The sequence below is a fragment of the Rhopalosiphum padi genome, chromosome 2, assembly GCF_020882245.1.
Source record: "Rhopalosiphum padi isolate XX-2018 chromosome 2, ASM2088224v1, whole genome shotgun sequence".
Lineage (NCBI taxonomy): Eukaryota > Metazoa > Arthropoda > Insecta > Hemiptera > Aphididae > Rhopalosiphum > Rhopalosiphum padi.
This window is the reverse complement of record NC_083598.1, coordinates 53,432,815-53,457,012: the sequence shown is the minus strand read 5'-3', so window position 1 is coordinate 53,457,012 and position 24,198 is coordinate 53,432,815. Positions and strand designations below refer to the sequence as shown.

Below are 24,198 nucleotides of genomic sequence, written 5' to 3'. Positions count from 1 at the left end.
AAAAAAAATCGATCAACGTGCAATGGTAATAAAACGTTTTATTATGAAGTCTAAAATGACTTCCATAATATAATTCACTGAACACGATATCGTTACTTTAGTATTCTAAGCACTGCAGTGTACGAACTACAGAGGCTATGCGTTTTTACGATTCTGTTTTTGTTTTTAAGCATTAACTACAATTCTAGTCTGCTTGTAAATCTTTTTCCGCGTAATCAATACATTTCAAATTGGGTATTGTGCTTACCTATTTAATTTTTTGCGTTAGATTTTTCGGAATGATAATATTTCCATTATACAAAAAATGGTTTGGTTATAGTATAAAAGTCTATAAATATTTATTGCATCTCGTTATAATAATATATTAAAAATGCATATTTTATAACTTTCTACTAAACGCCATTAAATCCATCCGATTATACTTAGATCAATTATTTTCAAGGATTTTTTTTTTCTTAAGAAATAATTTATTAAAAACGATCAAACTTAAGTGAACATTATGATGTATTTTTCAATGAAAAATATATTTTTCAAAATCACATTTTGACTAAAATCTTTGTTTGATTGTGACGATGCGGTGTACTCATTCCAATTATTATAATATCATACCTCGCCTTCACTTCCACTAGTGCTACTAAAGCGACTATGTAACCTTAACATACCTACTACTGTTATCACGAAATATGAATAACACCGTAAATAGCAGTACAATTATTTGACAACGATAGGATCCCAAAATTATAAAAAAAATAAAGGTTACATTATATAATATGTTTTAATATTTATAATACACAAAATATGTTTTTGTATTTTTCATTCTGCATTATAATTGTTTAAAAAAATAAATTTTATAAAAATTACGTTCGTCATTATAACTATCGATATAATAACAAACATAGAAATCTTATCTCTAGGTATACAAGTCTCTCATTATTATACATATCACTGCAGCATTGTGATATTAATATTGCGCTCTACGCGTTCGGGTTGGATAGTCTACCCATGAAAACTATATCTTTTTCTTTCTTGATGATGAACAAGAAAGGGTGACATGCATAGAACTTAACGTTTTTGACATCGGTAAAAACGTATTCCGTATTGTAGTTATCAATGTTGGCACCTGAGTAAAATCATAAAAGTAGGTTGTTTGAATTTGAATTTCACAAATAAAAAAAAATCTCAATAATTAAAATAAAAATATATCGAACGGCGTCCGATGGTCCTCACCAGTGACTGCAGCAGCTTCCGTGCCTTCTTCGTTGACGTCCACAAAAGACTTGTGTTTCATACTGCTGACCCTCAACTTGCCAGAAGCTGATTCGCTGAGCTCGGAGAAATCTGCACGCGGCGAGAACATGTCAGTGCAACCCAACTGTCGAAAAGAAAATCTGTTAAAATTTGATGAGATGTTCGCGGTGCAATAACTACGTAGTAATAATTAATAAGAACATAGTTTAGTTTGTCGACGGTTAATAATTGGGCATTATTATACGTAGAACGTTTAAATATTATTATACAGTTAATACAATTTGGGTTTTGTAATGGATTGCTTACGGACGTGATTCAGAATGTACATTTTCATCTCTGATATAATATTATGTTGACTTGGTGAACATTGCAAATACTAAATTAGTTACATTATATTGCTTACGTCGCTGTTTATTATTGAAAATAGTGAAATCAACTTACAGCCATTACATTTAAATTGTAGCAAATCAACAATTCATACGATAAAAATAAATGATAATAAACAAATGTCCTGTATATCCGAATAATAAAAATACAGGTTATCAAAAATAGTGTTGTCATCAATAAAAAATTAATAAAATAAACACCACAAATAATAATTGGTATGTAATACGAAATAATCTATACGTGATGTAAACATATTATTTAGGTACATTCTGTAGATACTACATTAGTAATTCTTAACTTGAAGGTCATAAACTAATTATAGTGGACTCCAACACATAAATACATAATTATAGAAAAAATTAAATATTTCATTTCTAAGATACACAGTATATTTTTTAACGATAGACATTGTCTTTTAGTGAGTTGTAATATCAAAAATTATAATATAATGTAATATTTTAAAATATTTTTTTTAATTATATAACTACTAGAAAAATAAATTATTGATTTGTTAGTCAATAATGTATTACCTTTTGACCTATTAATTATTGTTATTTACTCTCGAAAAAGCTCAAATGTTTGTCCTATGTTCTCAGTAAAAATTAAAACAAATTAAAATTTTTATTTTTATTTTAATAACTCTTTTACACTTAAATTGCTTATATAATTATAATTTAACGTAATAAATCTATAACATATTAATGTAACAAATGTATTTTTATTCATTTAATAAGTATAATTTCATCAAATTTAAAATTTACATTTAACGTAGAAAATGTATTTTAGGTAATATTTTATAATAATATAATGCTTTAGTTTTTTATTTTAATAATGCAAGAAATTTAAAATGAAGATAAGTATTTTCCATTTCTCCTCCCTAAAAATTAACAAAACATTTCATATTTTCGATGTGAAAAAAAAACAGATAGTATAATCTTATACTAAAATCAAATTACAAAAATTAACTCAAAATAATATTTATATTTTCTTTTATCGACAGCCTTCATTAAAATAGCTTTTAAATAAATTAAGAAACAGGAGTTCATTAACAATCAAAACATTACACAATAAACTGTGATTCTATCAAATTCGTAAAATGGTATGACTTTGTTATAGGATTAATTACTATTTTCGTTGAAAAAAATAAGTATTGAAACTTACTACTTATACATTTTTACTCAAATCGTTTCAAGAAAAATAGTTAGTAGTATAAGTAATAAAAGAAATAACTACAAAATACGAAAAAGAATTTTTAATAACTAAAACAACATTAAGATATCGATTCAAATATATATTATGTACAGAATTTTGAATGAATTGTAAATATAAAATATTTAAAAAAAAAAATTACTGTCTTTCCAAATCCCTACTTGATATCAAAAGCTAACTGAATAATATTTAAAATATAAATAATATATAACTTTACAACGAACTCATATTATTTTACATTATTTTAACCATATTAACATAAATTAATATGTAGATTAAACGTATTTTAAATTTATATATATTTTTATAAATATACGGTTTAGATGAATAGACAAAATGTTCTTCTTACATCGAACAGATTTGGAAATTAATTTCATCAAAAATATATATTTTACGTGCTTAATTTAATATTGTGAATTTATTATTATTAACTCTAATAAAACACAATCTCAATTTGCCGACCTTACCGATCTAACCTTTTATATATTTTACGTTGTCTTCGACCAACGTCTAAGTTTTATTTTACTACACGATTAAAATATAATACTATATTATATACTACCTAATCAAATACAATCAGGTTTACTTATCACATATAAATATAACTACAAAATTGAGCTTAAAGTGTTTTTAATAATGATAGATTATGTAATGTAGAGTCTAGACTCAATAAAATAATCGAAACAACGAATAATACTATGAAAAAGAAATTATGATTTTCATTAAAATATTAATATAAATGGTTATTCATACAGAATTTATTATTATATCTTAAAAGTTTAAAACAATTGTGCATCTGCAGTTATTAAAATAATAAAAATAATAAAAATGCTGAAAAATATTTACACTAACATTCACATATTATATGCATTATATTTATAAGTTATATAACTTATAAAACCTAATGACTTAACCATAATAACATATTTATGATAACATAGTTACGTCTTTGTATAGTAAGTTATATTTATAAAACATTTTCAATATTTCCTGATAAAGTTACTCGCATCTCATACATTGACATAACAAAAAATAAAATAAATTTCAATGAATTTAATCAACTAAATTATCATATTATAATACATTTATAATGTGAAAAATTGAAATTCTGTATTAGAAATCAAATTTTTTTAGTAGATTCGACAGATATATTTGTACGGTCATAAAGCTCTGTAGATATCAATAAAAAATAATATTACCTCCTGACTTGATTCTATCAAAATAAACAACACTTATAAAATGATTTGATTTTCCTGTTTGTTAACCGAAGAATAAAAAACATTGTCTTGATGCGTATAACAAATAAAAAACCCCCGTAAAACTCGACAACCGTCGTGGTGTTTTTGCACATACCATATATATTTCGTTATATTATTTTTTTATCAATCAAACACAATTGTAAAGAAAATGTATGCATATATCAATATTTTTAACACTTACTTTTTCCATAGTATTTCTAAGATTCAAATCGGATTCAAACTTAAACTTTGGTATGTCCAACTCGACGTTGTGGATGGTCATGTTTCCCAGCAAGTACACGTAGTTTCTAGCATTATTAAAGAACACCTTTTCTAAGTCTTTAACTGCGTCCATTTTATCAGGCAATATGATCAGCATATCATAACCGCCAACCTATTGCACGACTCAATTAATATACAATATAAATTCAAGTTGATACTAAGATATCCGACTATGGATGGCAAAATAATTGAGGTGAATTAACTGGAATTATCTCATATACAAGTATTAAATACAAATATATTATGTTTTTATTTTATAAATTAAAAGAATGTTTTTAGGAAATTTCGAATAATCTATTACTCCGTATTTTTAAACCTAAATAAAAAAAATAAATTTGTGATTTAGGAACTGCAAGATGGAGGGCATAAATATATTTCAAATATGAAGGTCCGAATGAGACCTATACCGTACTTTATACGGTATTTCAACGGCTGAGAACTTGTAATATTTATCCTTGTGGTATTTGAAATGACCAGTTTGATGCAACATTTGAATATCAATGTGGTCCGTAGCTGAAAGGCAAAAGCTCGCTTTCTTCGTCTCTGTAAATGGTTGTTTCCAAACGTTCTTAAAGTGTACGGCCGACGCCAAAACTAACAATGTGTCCTTGCTAATGTCACCTAAAGACATGGGTATTATTATTATACTACGTACAAGCATTATTTTCCGATGACAATGTTGAAAAAAACATTACACAACTTTAATTTTTTACTATAATTTAATTACCTGGATTGATAATTTCAGAAATTTTCCCATTGGTTTTGTTATTAACCCATTTATTTATCTCTAACTCCCCGGATGTAGGATTACCAGAAAAATCGACAGTTCTCACTTCAGAATTCAAGTAGTTTTGAACATTTTTCACGTAATTTGTGTTTAGACTGAATGCTTTATCCGAGAAAATTCCATTTGCAACGGTCAAATAACCCGGGATCTAGGAATAATTAATACAACTATAAACTTTCCAAATCAATAAAATTTAGTCTGAAAAAGCATGAATATTGAGAATTAATTTTTTGAAAATATAAATATAAAAAAAAAAACAGAAAAATTGCAAAAAAAATATAATCAATATACTGATTAGGTATACAGAATATTAAATTTCTATACAGTTCAAAATATATAATATTAAATAAATAAAATTGTTCATGCTTCTTTGCGCAATAAAATTTGTGCATACGTTTGTTTAGCAAACAAATATTCCTTTGAATCAATTTTTTTAACCCTTTTTTAATAATACTACGAATATAAACATTTTTGTTCAAATATTGAGCACCGCATTTTTTCATTATTTTGAATTATTATCATGAAATTAATAATTTAAATAAACTATTTATAGGTACCTACACTATCTACAGATATATACTTATATTTTGAATGAGATATGCCATTCATTAAAAATAAATGACTCATTAAATTTCTAATTATTATTATATAATTTGTTTTGAGAACACATTAATTTAATTTCTTGAAAACAAGTTATACTAATGAAACTAATCAATAAACGATTTATTAATAAAATGTTTTCTTATTGATATTTTAATCGAAAATTAATAGAACAAAATAATTCTAATTGTAGTATAATATAATATTTAATTTCACTTTAAGTTAATAAACTCGGTTATACTATTGAATAATATGGTTTTTTATTCAATGCTTTAACTATAATATTCATTTTTACGATTATTTTAAGGATATAAAAATGTATAGTGTTATATACATTTCATTAATTTTGTATGAATCATATATTATATACATATATATGAGAAATTATTATAAAATTAAAAATTACAATTATAGCTCATTTTGTATCAACTGATAAAAATAATAATTAGTAAGATCTAAATCCACATTTTACTGTTAAAATACTTCCCAGTTTACTTCATAAACTGTACTTAAAAATTACAATTATTCTTTAAACTATTTTTCTTTAATATATAACATAGAAATACTGAAAAATACTATAAAAAGATAAGAATTTCTAGATTAAGGATTTTATTTTATATATACTTCAATCCTTGTGATGATCGTTTTGATATTTTCATATTTTGGTGGTTTGTCATTGAGATATAAAACACTTTTGAGCTGTTGGCTAGTCTTAGATTTTGATCCAATAGCCAGAAGCAGCAACAGAAATTGTATGCTGTACGTGGACGCGAAAACATTGCCTTCGACGGAACTGCTGAGTTCCTGAAAAGAAAATTAAACCACTGAAGTCGTTACTAATATATTATACAATAATTTATTATTTCTAGATTATTTTCAAAATCTTCGTAGAGATCATTGAAGATCTTTTATGAATTGATAGTGTTTGAAACTTCGTGTATTTTATTACCTTGAACAATGTGAACGAATAGTTTGACGTTAGTGTTGTGTAATGGATGTTCGGTATGGTCCCCATTGCGTGGCTCGAGACAACAACTCGATCCGCGAATAGGTATATTATATTATAATGATTTTTATAAAACTATCCGGTCCAGCGTGCAAACTGCGTCTGCAGAACGTTCACATACACAAACTGACCGTTCGAACCACGATTTACTATTAAGCGGTTATCGATCATAAACGAATACAGCCGATAACGAGCGACGTCGACGTTACAATGTACAAAAATGATCTTCGGGCCAAAGATCGACGTGCATGAGCGAATAACAGTCGTTGTTGGCTCATTCCAATCGATTTCGCGCACGTAAAAAATAACGTTAATAGTAATATCGTATTAATTATTATGTTAATGCGATTAAAATACTGTTGTTTCTTTCAATTACCGTAATAAAAGTTCAATGACCGCAACTCAGCAGGTTATTCTAGGTCATAACTCATAATATTCAGGTATATGATATTATCGTTGGAAAATATTGTGTTACGTGTTAAAATGAATCAAAATTAAAATACATTTTTTACATAGTGTTTATAATTTTCATTTAATGTTAATTTTTATAGTCCTTTGTAGTCACGATCGTTGTTGTTGTAGGTACTTTTTTGCTTTCTTTTAAAATACGATTAGAATTTGTATTCGATTTGGAATGAGATTAAAGTTTGTTTGCATCGCAAACAAAATGTTTATCTTCATTTCTCCAATCAAGTCATCTGTAGTTTCGCAAAAAAATCCGTAAAGCCACGTCTCGACTTCATTTGCGTGTGATCAATTATTTTTGGGAGTATTGAAATGCCTCTGGGAAAAATGGTTAAGTAAAATGGGGTTAAGTCCATCGATATACACAATATTCCAAATTAAAACTTCGTAGCGTGAATTTCCTCGAACGCTCTTGCACACAGTAATTGGCGGAAAAGGCGGACCAAATCGTACGTCGTTGTGAATAAAAATCGTGCGGCTGCAGCTGTATGACTGAAATTTTTGGTGGAGATATCTGACACAAAGGGAGTTTTAATCCCCTCAGAAATTATTACCGTCATATCTGATGTGGTTGTTTTATGCCCATTCCACGCACATTGAGTTCCATTTCACACGACGTCGGCACGCATGAGACATTTTTACTTGTACATAATAATAATAACACACATCCTCGTTGGCTTGTTTATTTTATAATGTTATTTTTAATATTTAGACGAGCGCATGGTACTTTAATAATATTATTATTTCACACAAAATCTTCAGAAAGACTCGCATTCGGCACTCTTCGGACGCCGTTGTAATATTTTGTGTACATATATTATGTAGGTATTGCACAACAGCCAACCGTCATCAATGGTTTTTTTATGACATTTATTGATATCACAACTATTGTATGTACTTTTTTACTGTGTATGTTTATAATATAATAAAACATACATACTCTGTACTCCGAGTTCAATGAGCTTAAATTGAAGGTGCTAGAAAAACGTCTATATATCACATGTATTCATTTTTAACAAATATTGTGACATCTATATAATTACTATACGAGTGTTATGACGGTTATTTTGGTTATCTTACAAACATATTAAAAGTGCTGTCAGATAATACGGTTCTGTAAGACAGTCAAACGTGTTGTTTACAATTTTGAAGACCGGTGAATTCCGGCCCCGTAATATTTGAGCTGTAGGTTAGTTGCAGCCCTGCAATATTTTAGTTGTAGGTGAGTTGCGAGTGTTGCGACCCGAGCAATTATCATTACCAATGTACCAATGCGGCTACATATACCTACGTTCTACTTATGTATTGTTCTACACTAACCATCCTATAATATATAACTTCGTTGATGTGTTACTATAAGCTCAATTTGAAACGCGTACAAAGTACAGAAGTAAAGATGTCAAGAAAACGTGTGAACAACAAGCGTGTATTACAAAACGTACGACAAAGCTCGAATTAAAAGAAATAATTTAAAAGTTCAAAGTTCAATCATTAAGTTTTAAACACTAAAACAATAATAAAACATTATTATGCATACGAATTATACTTTTATTTTCCTAACATGATTATATTATATTATTACGAGTATATTTTACAATTAAAAAGAAAAACCGACAAAACAAAATTATTTATATTATTATTATTGATTTGAATTGAATATTTAATAAATTTATAAAAAATACGTAATATTAATAACTAATTTAGTAAATTTCTTTAAAAAATTTTTTCTATATATATATTACGATGTGTATATACTATAAGTGTAACATATTATATAGATTATTGTGCGGCCGCTGCAATTCACTAACGCCTAATACGATAATCCCACAAAAACATTCAGCTAAATACTTAGTCATGTACATTGATTCTAGCCTGGATTAAAAACACAATGATTGGCAGTTAAGACACAATTTTTTATATTACACTGACTAGTTGGAAGACATTCTACATTATACCTGACAGTAAACGAATGGCTTCTTTATGTGGCAATCATAAAACTAATTAAAGCTTATGGCATACAATTGTGGAGTTGTGCCAGCAATTCTAACAGTAAAGTCTATAATATCTAATACTGAAGAAGAATAAGGGATTCAAAACGTTTCTAAAAATGTGTAACGTTATAAACGGTGAATATAAAACGGAAGAAAAATATGTTAAATATATTACTTTAAATCCGGGACAAATCACGTCGTTTAAATATGCTCCAACAACATCGTATGTGGAAAGGAGTTAATCGCCGGTCGTTCACATTTGAAAATTTAAAAAAAAAAATTTTATTTAATAATAACATGAAATAATATTAACTAACATTTAAAATACATTGTTTTAGTATATTTTGGTAAATAAAATTGTTTAGTGCATATAAATCCTAGCCCTAATGAAAACTATCAACAGTATCGACTATAATTTAAAAAAAATTCTAATACGCTGAATTTCATCACAAATGATTCCTGTTGTATATAAAATACTTTCTATTATTATTGTGATAGCTATTTTTCACCTTTAAATCGAATTTTATGTGTAGTATATAACGATATTTTTTTTTACACAACATGTTTTTTTTGAAAAATTATTGATGAAAAATATTTTCAATTACTTTTGAATCACTTTGAATCAATGAAAAACTAGCACAAATGCAAAAATTTATAAAATTATAAGCCTAAATTTTCAAATATTGAAATGTATAAAATAAGAACAAAGAAAATTATTCAAAGTAAATGAACCCATGCTGTTTTTAAATTCAATATAACTTCAACGTGTCAATAATATATTGACTAATTCTACTATATAAAATATGTTTACGTTTGATTGCTTATACATTCATAGTATTATAAACTTTAAACTATACAATTTAAAAACAATAAAACCAAAAATATCAAATAATCAACTTCTTCACGTTAACTAAAAAAATAACAAGTTTTTTCAAATATTGACGATTAGATACTAAATTAAAAAGAATGCTTAAAGTGTATTCATTATTGAAATTTCAATTTTCATTTGTCAATCAAATAAATTACAAAGTTAAATTGAGCTTGTTTGACATATCACACACAATAAATTCGACTTCCTACAAAAACGAATTAATTACATATCCGTTTAATACTTGTAAGGTTTTATAAATACGCATTCAAAATTAATTTAAAAATTAAACAAACGATAGTCAATCCAATTAAACATCCAAAGCATACTAAATCGCTTTTAAACAAATCACTAAATTCTTCGTAATGTCACTACTTCTCATTTATTTTTTTAAATGTAATTTAATTTTAAACTAAATAGTAATATTAATGTCTGCTAATAATCATTGTACAGGTAATCCATTTCAAAATACTTATTGTACCATTTTTGCGTATTACTCGTTTACATAACGGGATTTGTTAAATTGTGTTTACATTAGAACTATATATTATAATATCATATATTTAATACTGACTTTGTACTATCTTATTAATTTTCTGAACGGTCATAATTTATGACTCATAAATAAACGTGAAACATCGTGAACCTATAATATTATATTATGATATCGTCAATATCATATTAATTGCTTATAATATTATTATCTAATTTCAATTCAAGTACAAAACATTCAAATCATACTATTTAAATTTACTCTGCGTAGAAATAAGTAGTCAAAAAAAAAAAATTAAAATTTTATCAAACCGATTTACTTACTTTTTAATGAGAAGTATGAATTATTTTTTCCCGATGACTATACCAACTTTAATGTTTTATACCACGTGATTCATATCCAACTTTCTGGTTTCTTCTGTTAATATTTAATTTTTTTATATCACATTATCTTTACTCGATTAGTTTTCATGTTTTCCAAAAAATGTCTTTAAACACTTTAAAGAACTTTTAACTTTTCAGTTTTTAAAACAATGTTCTACGATTTATTTTAAAATGTAAAATATAAGCTTTTTTTAAAAACGCAAACATTATCAAAATGTTGACAAATGAAATAATTTCTATTTTAATATTTTTATAATTGAGTAATTATAATAATATGTTATTGATATATGATATTGATTATTTTTCTCAAGTGATATATGAAACTAAAATGCTATCAATGCATGAATACACATAATACAATAAAAAGAACATGATAAAAAGCATTATTCGATTGCGATGATGTATCGCTTAAATTTAGATTAATAACCTACACACCATCTTATTCACGTCGGGCTAAGCGCTGCATCTACGTGTCATATAAAATATAAAAATCCATTCACATATTAAAATAACAACGAAGAATTAATTAAAATAAAAACGACAACAATTGGCAGTGATTCAATCTAAAATGTATTTAAAATATATATATATAATAATATAGAGTGCATGACATTTCATATTATAATGCACTATTATATTTACTCTAAGACATACATATAGTAATTTATAATAATATTGTTTTTATATAATATACATAATACATACTTTATACTTAGAAAAAAAATATAGACATTTTAGGCAATATCTAAGATCTCATTATTAAATACTTATAACTAATAAAATGTATTAAAATATGTATAATATATTCGTGTGCGTTCACTAAGCGTTCGGATTGGACAATCGGCCCATAAAAATAATATTTGTGTTTTTTTTTATAATGAACATGAACGGATGGCACGCGTGGAACTTAACTGCCTTGATGTCGCTCGGAAAGTATTCCAAATTGTAATTCACGACGTCTACGCCTATATGAAATAACAAAATGCGTTAGTCGTTTTTGTTTGAATTGCAAAATGAATAATATCTAATATTATGTTATATTGTTCTTACCAGTGACGCCTGCGGCTTCAGTGCCATTTTCGTCGATGCTCACAAAGGCCTTATGTTTGATGTCACTAACTTTCAGCTTACCCGCTCCAGATGTACTAATATAAGAGAAATCGGCACTCGACGTGAACATCTCGGTACAGCCCAACTGTCAAAAACAATATTGATGAGCCTTACATAAGTAGTAAATACAGACATAAAGTTTTCTAAACTAATTTATACCCAGGACGTATTATAGAGACATACGTGTATGTAGTTTTAAGTTGTTCAAAAGTAGTCTACATACGTTTCAAATAAATTACTTTTTGGACAAACTTCTGAAATATAAATTCGCGAAAATTACATTACATTGTCTAGGTCAAAACCAATGCAATCGTGTAAAAAATCTATTCACATATTATGACATGATCTACGATTATAACATTTAGTGTCCTGTTAAATCCACCAAATATTTGGATCTGTTCGCGCATGTGAGTCTATACGAGTATTTATTTTTAACTTTAATATAATTTAATCTATTTTAACCCGATGATCATCCATCTAAATGTTTTTTATTTCCTGAGTGCTATAGTTACTAAATAAATAGATTTTGAACTTTCATCTTTTTACGTTTTACACTATATATGTATAATATTAAAATGTTAAGATTGTTTTATTATACTTGTTTTATGAAATTGAAAAAAAATATCAAAACTCGCGAAAATAGACAAGTCGAACATAAAACGGGCAGAATTTTATGAACAGAATTTAAATTAAAAGTGACGTGTGTTTTATCAGATTAGATAAAAAATCACAAATAAAAATCAAATTGATGATTACAATATAAAAATAATATACTCTGTGAAACGAAGAAACTGAAATGTTTTATGAACCTCTATATCATAGAGTACGAAATTTCAAGAGAGAATAATAATGTTTTCCCATAATAAATTTTTTTCAAAACATTTTTTACAATTTTACATTAAACCGTTAAATTTTATACTCAGTGAATATACAAAAAAAAAAATTGGTTTTGACTAGCGCGACGGATAAAAACAGGTCGTATAAATTATAGTCAACTGTCAACCGGAGAGATAATTTTGTGCGTGTTAGAAACTTTTACACGTCCTAATCGAATAACACTGCAGTGTGTATACATAAGTATACACACTGCAGACATTGACGTATTGTTATTTGTTTTATACGCATTATGTACCGCCATACTTACTTTTTCCATTGTTTTCACTAGACTAACAGATGATTCGAACTTAAACTTTGGTAGATCCAATGTGACATCGTGGACGGTCAGGTTGCCTTGCAAGTAAGCGAAGTTTTTGGAGTTCTTCAAGAACGCGCTTTCCAAATCTTTCAACCCATCAGCTCTGTCCGGCAATATAATCAGCATCTCAAAACCGCCAGCCTAGTTCACAACAAACTGTGTATATAATACACAGCGATACTCAATTCGTAAGACGAATACATAATATATAACGTTGCCCCGGTTCGATCACGAGATATATAATATTGGTTAATTTTTGTGTTTTTGAATAAAATAAATATAATATATAATATTATAGTTTCAACCACTTATAACATTACACTTTTACAAAAATACAAAAATTACTTACTTTGTATGGCAGTTCGACGGCGGAGAACTTGTAACTCTCGTCTTTGTAGTACCTGAAATGGCCTGTTTGGTGCATCATTTCAATATCGATATGCTTTTTAGGTGTGAGGCAGAAACTCGCGTTCTTCGTATCCGTAAATTGGTTTTTCCACACGTTTTGAAAGTGTACAGCTGACGCCAAAACCAATACCGTGTCTCGGTCAATGGTACCTGTGATGGAATAATACATAATAATAGATAGGTACATATTGTTATGTTTATTTACTTGTATTCGAGTACTAAATATTCATGCAATTTTTCGAAAACTTAATCATTACTATTAATTTAACGAACACACTGATCTGTATATTATTATTATTATTAATATTACCATTATCGTTTAATTACCGGGTTCAAAAATATTTGAAATTTTTCCATCGGTTTTTTGTTCAGACCAATTATTGATTTCCGAAACTGCGTTTGCAGAATTACCGGCAAAATCGAGACTCCTCACTTCAGCATTCATATAGACACGAGCCTTATCCACATAATCGTCTCTTAAAACGAACGCCTTATCCGAGAAAACTCCATTGGCAATGGTTAAATAATTAGGGTCCTGAAAATGATTAATTCCACTTCAAACTTATTAAATTTCGTTTAATTTATACAAAAGAACATGGCATGACGTTATCTGAGACATGCGGCAAAAAAAAAATGAAAAAAAATGATCTCACAAAAATATTATGATTGCTTTACATTTGATAACGAAATACCAACTAACTCAATTTGAAATTATTAACAATTGTGTACATGCTTCAAACTAAATGTGCTGTTTCGGTTTAATATTCAAACTCACGATTAAACGGCATTTATTCACAATGATTATAATTTATAATAATAAAAATAATAATAAGAAGAAGAAATCTATAAGAAATTAATTTCATAAACTGAACATAATAAATTCTAGTTCTTTTGTTAACAATATTATTACTATTACATAAGTAATGTATAATTATATGTTCAATGTATAATGTGTTGACGCTGTAAAAGATAAAATTAAATATTTCAGCTATATAATCATAGATTGAAACGATGTTTTCAGGAGATGTTTCCGAAATACACGTTTTGAAAAATTTCAAGTTCTCATTTACTTTAACTTTATTTATCTTTATATTAAAAAAATATTTCACACAAAAATTGTTTAAAAAAAAAAAGTCTATCTGAATATATTATTTTATTAATGAAATTCAGCTACATAGTGCATGTGCGTAACAAAATAGTCAAACATTTTAAATGTTCTTAAAATGTGTATCTTGTCCTACTAAGTTTAACTTCCCGAAAACCCACATTTCAGTCAATGTCGTCCATTTTAAATATTTAGTAGTACACCAGTACCCTAGTACCTCATGAACACGCTATATAATATTGTACTTATTAAATATACAACAACAATTTACTAATGCTTAAAAAAATAGGACCTTATTATTAATATATTATAATCTATTCTATTTGATTATGGATATACCAAAATAAAATTATGATTTTAAAGTTAATTTATAGCTATATTATTAATTACTATAACTTTTTTTTTTACTATAAATTCATCATTATATTTAGCTTTTCGAAAAAAGCTTTAATTGACCAATGTCAAATAATTTGAATGAACATTATTTATTTTACAGAGAAACTTTTATTAAATCTACTAATTATAAACAAATTAATTATTTTATACCCTCCGCATTATTTATTCATTACACATTTTTCACTTGTCTCTTGGATTTAATTAAATAAAAACAAAAGACCGGACATGTTTTGTTCATATTTGTATCTCTTTTGTATAAATTAGACAACTCTTTATGCCTAAACACTTGAGTAAATTTGTAAAAGTTAAACTGTCATTTCAATTTTTAAAATATAAAACTTAAGCGTTTGAAAAAAAAAAACCGAGAAGATTCCAGAAATAGATTAATTTTAGTTTTAATATTTAAATATTATTATAGTCTATAATTCTATATAATAAATAAAACTTACTCATAAACATAAATTGAATAATTTTTAACTAAAGCCAAAATTATATATTATATGGTAAATATTTTCTAAAAACTCAATATAACTTGTTATTGATTAAAACCTTTAATATTATTAATATTCATTTTCAATTATAAATTTGTATTATAACTTATTTTGAACTATAAAAATGTGTAGAAAATTAAATTATTATGATTCTATACTATAAAATTTATAAAATTCAATAGTTAAATTTTCCTAAAAATAATGAACTCCTAAATATTTTGGTAAACATCAAATTAAGAATATATATATGTGACTATTACAATTTGACATGAATATCAGGTTTTAAAATGTATTAAAAAAAAATATCACAAAATTAACTATCCAAAATATTAAGTAGGTATGTAAAAAAATATTGTACAAAATAATATGTGTTTCCTTGCACTATTGACAATTTTAATTTTTTTAATTCATTATTTCATCAAAAATTTTCAGTTTTTACATAAATTAAACGAAAGTACCTAATTTTTATTTTGTATTTTTCATTTTTTCCAAAAATTTTTAATACATTTCGTAAAACTGATATTTTTTTATACTTATAATAGTATACATAAGTTTAGTTTGAAATTTACCAAAATATTTTAAAATTTATTATTTTTTTAGAAAATTAAAATATTAAATTTGTATAATTTTAACGTTTAAAGATTTTGATATAGCAAAAATACTAAAAACTATATTAAACAAATTAAGACGTAGACGATAGTTACGTTACCATTACGATAACATTATAACTCTTAAGAATGAATCATGTGGCGGTTCAAAACGTCAGATATCAATCATCCAAACACTTAAATCTTTTCAATAAATAAAATATAAATAATAATGTAATTTCAAATCGCTCATAAAATATTGTTTGATGGATAAAGATAATTAAATCCAAAAGAGATTTAAATTAATAGTGAGTATCTATAAATATTAACTTAATCAATGTATGTCCATTATTTCAAACTAATGCAAATACGTTTAAAAATTAATGCTTCAATGAATAATTTTATTTGAGTTCAATTATAAATCGGCAATGAGTCAATGAAGGCGCTGTGCGAAATATGTCTAGCTTTTATTTTACCCAAAAAATATTAAATAATAAAAGTGCATTCGGTTAGATAACCAATATTTCCCAAGCTATTCTGACGATAATAAATATTATTGTTGTTTTAAGAAATAGAACCTAATTATTTAAACCAAACAATTTCGATGTAATTTAGATAAGATTTTGAGCGATTCCGTTGACTTTTATCCAATGGAAAATTATTCCTAATAACGATAAACAAACAATCAATTACAGACTGTTAGGAGAAGGAGACAGTACCATTCAACTGATTAAAACTTGGATTACTTCAATGTTTGTTATGACCGCCTTGATATTGTCGTAATTCGGTGCACTCTTTTGCGGCAAACGCAGCAGCGTTTTGAGTTGATCGCCGGTCTTTGACTTGGAACCGAACGCCAGGAGCAGCAACAGAAATTGTACGCTGTACGTTGATACGAACACATTGCCCTCGGCGGAAGCGGTCAATTCCTGAGAAAAACAACCCCGACGTCCGTGTATTATAATATTTCGTCAAACAGCGGTGGCATTTTCATTGCGATGTACGCCGCCCGGAAACGGAAACGCACTCGGATCGTATCCGGTTTTCCGTGGCGGACATGACCGTCGCCGGAACACCGTACACCCAACATCAAACTGCAATAACCGTTCACGGTACGAAGATAGCACCTACCTTGAACAACGTGAACGAATAGTTTGACGTGTGGGAGGTGTAATGGATATTCGTGGACCGTGAGTCCTGCATGACGATGACGGCGTTTCCGGAGGACGATGATCGATCGATCGGCTAAACCCTGCTCAGTCACTCCAGCACACGAACTGCCGGGATTAGGAGTGGCGGCGCAGTCGCGTCTTATAATATTTCGGCGTACCTATATTAACGTATCATTATTTAATACGCCATACGAATTTAACACAATTTTTCAAGCAATTATAATAATATTAATAATAATCATACTATTACCGGCTTCCGGCGGTGGTCGGAATACCCGATGCTGATAAAGTGATAACGGACGCGCGATCAAACCTAATTATTATTATTATTATTATTATATTTAATGGCAACACGAGTGTATAAAATCATCGATCTCTGGGCCAAAGATCATATGGCTTGTTTGTGCGGGAGCTAACAGAGTCGTCGTCGAAAAACGTTTATGTTCGGATCGAACAATTTTATTATAATCATTATGCTTATCGATGAGTATCGGATAGGAGTTCACTTCGTATTTTTTATAATTACATATATCATTATTAGCACCGATCGCCTAGTATTATTTCAGAGTTTGTTGACCGCCCGGCGAACCCGTATAATATTATTATAACACGTGAGGTCATTGTAATAATATTATAATAATATTATATAATATATTATATCAGTCGGTTACGTTAATTTAACGGGCGCGTAGAACACGGAAACCGACACTCGGTCACGTAGCACCCAAAATAAAAACATAAACCTAACCTCTGCTTTTACACAACGGGTCTTTCGACGCATTTCGTTCGATCTTTATGCGTGCGTAGGTATAGTAGGTACCTACCTTGTACACCTGAAAACATTGCACACAGCGAATAATATTAATATCGTGACGTACCATATTATAAACATGCACGTTTAGAGTATCCATTCGAAAACCGTTTAAACCTTGTGCCGGAAAGTCCCGCGTAGAATTTTGAGTGTAATGAAACACGATTCCGATGTATTCGCAAATATTATGAATTATGATATTATACCGCGTTTGTTTTTACTTTTTTCGCATTGCATAGTTATTGCATTAATATATCGGTTTCGCGTGCGTTTTGCTCTCTATTAATCTAACATCTGTAGTTATCGCATTATCCGCAAATGAATAAGATTCCTGAAAGACTTGCAGCTGTCGAGTACCGCAGAAACAGATATAATATATAATAGTGTTGCGCAGTGATTATTTACATTTTGAATTAACGCTGCTACGGGAGTTGCGAGTAGTGTATTTTTTTTTTTTTTTTTGTTTTGATTCCGCTAACTCGACATCTGTGTACACCGGTAGGTATATATAATATATTATGCACATTTTTACGTAAGCCGCGGTGCAGTACGATAATAATTTAATGTATTCCGAACACATAATTCACAGTAGGTATATATAGGTCTTACAAAGGTTATAAGACAACAAGAAAATAAACTAATGAATAAAGTTATGCTTTTTAATTGCGTACGGTAGAAGCGCTGTACGCAAATCGTATGATTTATAAAGAATATAATATGCATTGAATACAATAATAATATATACTTATTATATTATGGTATATTCTTAATACTTCGAATATGATTAATAATTTGCTTGCCGTATTGTTTTTAATTGGACCAAAATATGAATTCGACTGTTTAAAACACGAACTATATACGCACATATCATAAAGTATGTAGTTATAACATATTAAAAATATTTCAACCTCGACTACGCTATTCGTTAATAGTTTTCAATTGAATATATGAGCTATATATACACATAAAAATCAATATTCCCCGTATTTCGCTGTCAGTGACATACTTCCAATAACTAATTTACAAAAACAAACGATATATTTTATACTGAACAACGCATACTTTCTTCCGCTGTTTGATACAAACATTTTTTTTTTTTTTAATAAATGTTTTGATAAATAAACTATTCGACTGATTTGTACAAAATATCACGTTTATATAATAGTATGCACTACCCGAATAATAAATTACAATATACATATTCTAAATATTTTTGCACAAAGATATTAATTAATAAAACAATATTACAATAAGGCGATGATTAATAATGTGCCATTTATATCGGCTTTACAAAATATTTTATTTAACCGTAAAATATCGGTATGATTGTATAATTATTTCGCATTAATATTATATTTTACTATAAGATTATTATATATTGTCGAAGTTAACTTAATATTTTTGATATCAACATCTATAGTCACAGAAAATTGAAAATAAAACATATTATATTTTCCGATTTTGTTGAATTTAATTTTAAAAAGAAACCCTTCGATATACTTCAAAAAGCTTAAAGTATTTTAAGAGTTTACTCGTGTTTTAGGTACGGCCCTGTAAAAGGCATTTTAATAATATGTAGTGCCATAAATCTTTTGATTCTTGAAAAATAGCCAAAAAGAAAGGTACAAAAATTCGTTGTATAGATACAAAAGTAATATATTATAGTGTGATACATTGATACACATTTCAATATATATATATTCCATTTAAAAAAATTAAAATGTAAAATATTACAGTCATCTAAAAAAAAAAAACACATAGTTTTATGCCAAATTCGTAGGTAGACATTTTTATTATATCGTTATATTTTACGATGCGAGGAAAATATCATAACACAATTTAGCGATCGCCTCATTGATACATTAACAATGAAAGAATCATACAATTTTAAAAACAATTTTTAACAATATTATCATTATAATTATAAACATATATCATGTTTAAACAGAAAATTAATATTTAAAAAAAAGACGGAACAATATTATTTATAGTACTTATAGGAACAATATTTTTTCTTTAATATAATAAACGTTTAAACATCATGTTATTAAACAAAGTTGAGTCTTTTCCCACACAAACCAAAAACCTGCAGCAGTCCTTAAATTCCCCGACAACGATTCCTTTGGGTGTTATAGTTGCGCAATTTTGTTTATTCAAATCAGACCTTTCAGAATCAAACAATTCCTGCACACGACAGTTATCCAACAAAATGTATACATCGTGCCACTCAACTTTATACACAACATTCTAGTACAACAAGTCACACAATAAACTTCAAAATCACTGTGCTTTACTTTAATGTACATTGGAATTCGTATAGCTATTTTATATGTATACTGCAAAACCAATGTATATTCATACCACAGAGAAAATAGTTTTAAAGATGTTGAGAGTTTAATTTTTTTTTTTTTATTCGATTGAGATTTAATACATTTACATATAAATTACTAAAATATAAGGGAAAAGATTCTCTTATTATATTATCCACAAATCTGACCTTGACATGTCATCTCGTCACTTTGATTTGATTAAAGTAATTTCATTCTGACTTTAAAATAAGTACATAAAACAAAGATAATATTATATAAACGCAAAAAATCGTAACTGAGTTATTAACACATCAGTTGTGTGCATTGTCAAAATGGGACATGACTTTATTTCGATTAATAGTAAAAAAATATTAAATACATTTTCTAATAATTAAATATTAATGGTATAGACTGGCTTATAAACCTATAGATATAACCGTTATTTGAATACCATAATTACAATATTTTCTTGTTAAAACATCGGTGTTCGTAATCCTAAATTATTTTCGTACAAGACGCCACATTATTATTATTTAATATTTTATTATTATAATTATTGTTAGGTACATATAAAAAAGGTACGTGTAAAAAAATATATTTTACGAACAAAATATTAGTTGTCTTATTCTTGACTATATCGTAAAACTTGTATAAACATCCAATCATAGTTTATGTTGTACTTTGATAATGTTCAAGGTCTTACCTTTTACTTGTGCTTTCGTCGAATTTAAATTGGCGATTGACGAGAGCCAACAGCTTAATAGATGTTGACAACAAACGTGACTAACTCGACTAATGACATAATATGACTGATAATTTGTTTCATAGTTAAACTCCCGCCGTATCTCGTTATTATAAACAGTATATATGGATCGGAGTAACATAATAACTGTGAAAAGAGTCAGCCAAGATGATTCTCATATAACATTTTATTGGTCACCTTAATCACTCACTATAACGTTGAAAAAATAATAATATTCTCACGACATGTTACATTTTATTAGGTATTATACAAACAACTAAACGGCTCGAATTATATGGTTTTGATTGATTCAAAAAAAACACGCTGACTATTCTATATCATTAGCTAACTACGTAAATTAATATATTTTTATACTTAGACATCAAAAAAAAAAAAAAAAAAAAAAGGTTATAAAACTAAAATATTATACATTCCATAAAATAAAATCGAAAAAAGTAACCATCATATCGAAGAAAATAATGCAATTCTATAAATACTATAATATATTTCACTTTTAATCGCAGAGCACTGCTTGGTTTTTAATCATTTTTGGTTATAAAGAACACCCGACGAAAGTTCATCATAAATCTCACATGGGTATAAAGGTTTCACAAGGGTTATTATTAATGCATAATAAAAAAAGCGAAATTTTAACTTAATATTTTTCTGAAACACTTTCAGATTTTTTTCATTATAGCCTTTGTTTAAAAAAAAAAAAAATATATTACAGATGGTATACCGTATAACATCAACATTCAGAAATAATATGCTAATATTATCATAATTGTATTTCAGTCGCGTTTTACTTCGTTATCCTGGTGATTTTTAAACATACAACGCGCTATTTGCATATCAAAAGTTTACATTACACACAATAATAATAATATTGAAGGATTGGTTGAATTGGTAATTCACATTGTGCGAACAAAACTTTCGCATACATTTCAAATTACCAGTTGACTGCTCTCGAATATATATAAACATTTTGTCGTGCCACCGTGGCCTCGTGTTTGCCAGTAAACCATCCCATGACAATTGCATTAATTCTTAAATAGGATTACAAGTACAGTTGCACCAGCGCCGCGACACGTGGAACAACGCGGAATTTGTCCGATGCGAAAACGTAAAATCAATATAATAATATTGTTTTACGGGCCAAATGTTTTACGACCAACATCGTGCCGTGACCGTGTTAGGTATATATCTAAACTCTAAAACTATGTATGGTTTATCTTGTAATACACGAACTTTCGTGAAATATATTGTAATTTTCGTCTGTGTTGACTGGATACAAATCAACTCATGTCTTTTCGGTGTGCGTGGAACAGCATGTTATGAACAAATGAATGAGAACAATGAGGCAATACTTTCTTCACTTTCTTGCTAAAATTTCTCTAACCATACTATTTTAATAGTCGCACTTTAATAGTTGCGAAGTAATTCTTTTCGTCTGAGATTAAAACTTCAATCAAACTTTTGGCACAAAACAACAGTAGGTAGGCGCTCGGTGATCAAAACGGGATTACGGATGGGACGCCGACCCACCACTTCTTTTGGTAGCCATTTCCCACCAATTCCCCAAGTTATTTTGTTTGAAAATATTTACGCATTTAAATTTTGTACAATTAATTGTTTTTATAATTTGTATGTTATAAATGATGTTGACTATTTCAAAAAAAAAAAAACGTATTATACTAAAAAAAAATCTCTTAAAAAAAGAAATATTTTGTTTGCAACAATTTTAACATTTGACACCACGAGTCAACCATATAGTCGCTAAAGTCATAAAACTTGACATCCACAATAATAATGGGTAATCACAGTGATAGATAACAGCACAGTACGATGACAGCTACAGTGTCAATTATAGGGATGGTGAACACTTGATCCATGACCCATAATGAAAGTTCAACTTCAAATAAAACATATATCATAATTACAACTCCTTGGCCGTTTAAAAAAATCTAATTTTCCTATACTGAAAAATATTCCGTCATACCACTGAACAACTGTACTAAGTCGCAACATACGGCAATTAACATTTAAATAGCAACATCCACCACTAATTTAATCTACTTTGATCACTTTAATATGTGCACTTAAATAATGACAATGTATTTTAATAAAATGCATGTAAAAAAACGTTTTAAAATATGCATTTAACGATTTAATACAACTACGTTATAATTAATATAATTTGTTTTTGATTTGGAGAACGATTTTAATTTTACATTTTGCGCTCTGAAATTATTGGAAATAAAATGGAAAATACTCATACTCGGAAATATCAAATATTACATATTATACTGCTGTATAAATGAATACTGCAGTATACTTCGCTGGTTTCCAGTTAATTTGTAGACAACAGTACATAATACAGTATTTCTATAACAATCAATAGAACAAACATAGTCATAATTAAATTTGGTTCTAAATCATTTTCAATAACATTCGTAAATACGCGGTAGGTAATATAATAATATATTGTATTATGGTAGATAATTGGAAAACTCTCTAGTTACACTAGACGATTTATCACAATTTGCTAATACCTACCGTAAATGTGGCAAGGATCATGGAATTAAATACAGGACGGAGGCATCTCTTACCAAAATATTGTCTACATAATTATACACAGTTCTTCACTCAATCTCTAATTTTTCTTTAAAAACGCAAAAATTTAAAATCCTATTTTTAGAATTTTTAAATATACTTAAAAACCATATTGATTTTTTGTACTACCTGTAACTATTCTATGGTGATACGAACATCTGTTTTTCAAATAATAACCCTTTTTTTCTACTAAAAATTATTATTTAGCAAATAATTTTTCTTAAATTATTAACGTATCAAAATCAAAGTTCCAACAAATAATTCTTAAGCTATTTGATTTTGTACATTAAGGATAATAAGTT

At 27.5% G+C, this 24,198-nt stretch overlaps 1 protein-coding gene across 1 annotated transcript; it reads right to left on the bottom strand.

The window, feature by feature from the left end:
* Window positions 1-756: 756 nt before the first annotated feature.
* On the bottom strand, window positions 757-21,371 carry LOC132919007 (uncharacterized). The gene is made up of 16 exons (XM_060980359.1): window positions 21,245-21,371; window positions 17,381-17,579; window positions 16,996-17,178; window positions 13,998-14,205; window positions 13,612-13,820; window positions 13,212-13,403; window positions 12,008-12,152; window positions 11,778-11,922; window positions 9,819-9,846; window positions 6,701-6,832; window positions 6,376-6,555; window positions 5,092-5,299; window positions 4,777-4,985; window positions 4,285-4,476; window positions 1,228-1,372; window positions 757-1,120 (listed from the first exon to the last, which is right to left on the bottom strand). The coding sequence occupies exons 2-16, from the start codon at window positions 17,450-17,452 to the stop codon at window positions 975-977; spliced, it is 2,394 nt and encodes a 797-aa protein (XP_060836342.1). The 5' UTR covers window positions 17,453-17,579; window positions 21,245-21,371; the 3' UTR covers window positions 757-974.
* Window positions 21,372-24,198: the final 2,827 nt, after the last annotated feature.

Bases quoted from the DNA above. Each gene is read 5' to 3' on its own strand.
- LOC132919007 (XM_060980359.1), bottom strand. From the start codon at position 17,452: ATGCAGGACTCACGGTCCACGAATATCCATTACACCTCCCACACGTCA. The intron at 17,179-17,380 runs GTAGGTGCTATC...TGTTTTTCTCAG, and splicing joins ATTCGTTCACGTTGTTCAAG to GAATTGACCGCTTCCGCCGA. The intron at 9,847-11,777 runs GTGAACGCACAC...CATTTGTGCTAG, and splicing joins TTGTCCAATCCGAACGCTTA to TTTTTCATTGATTCAAAGTG.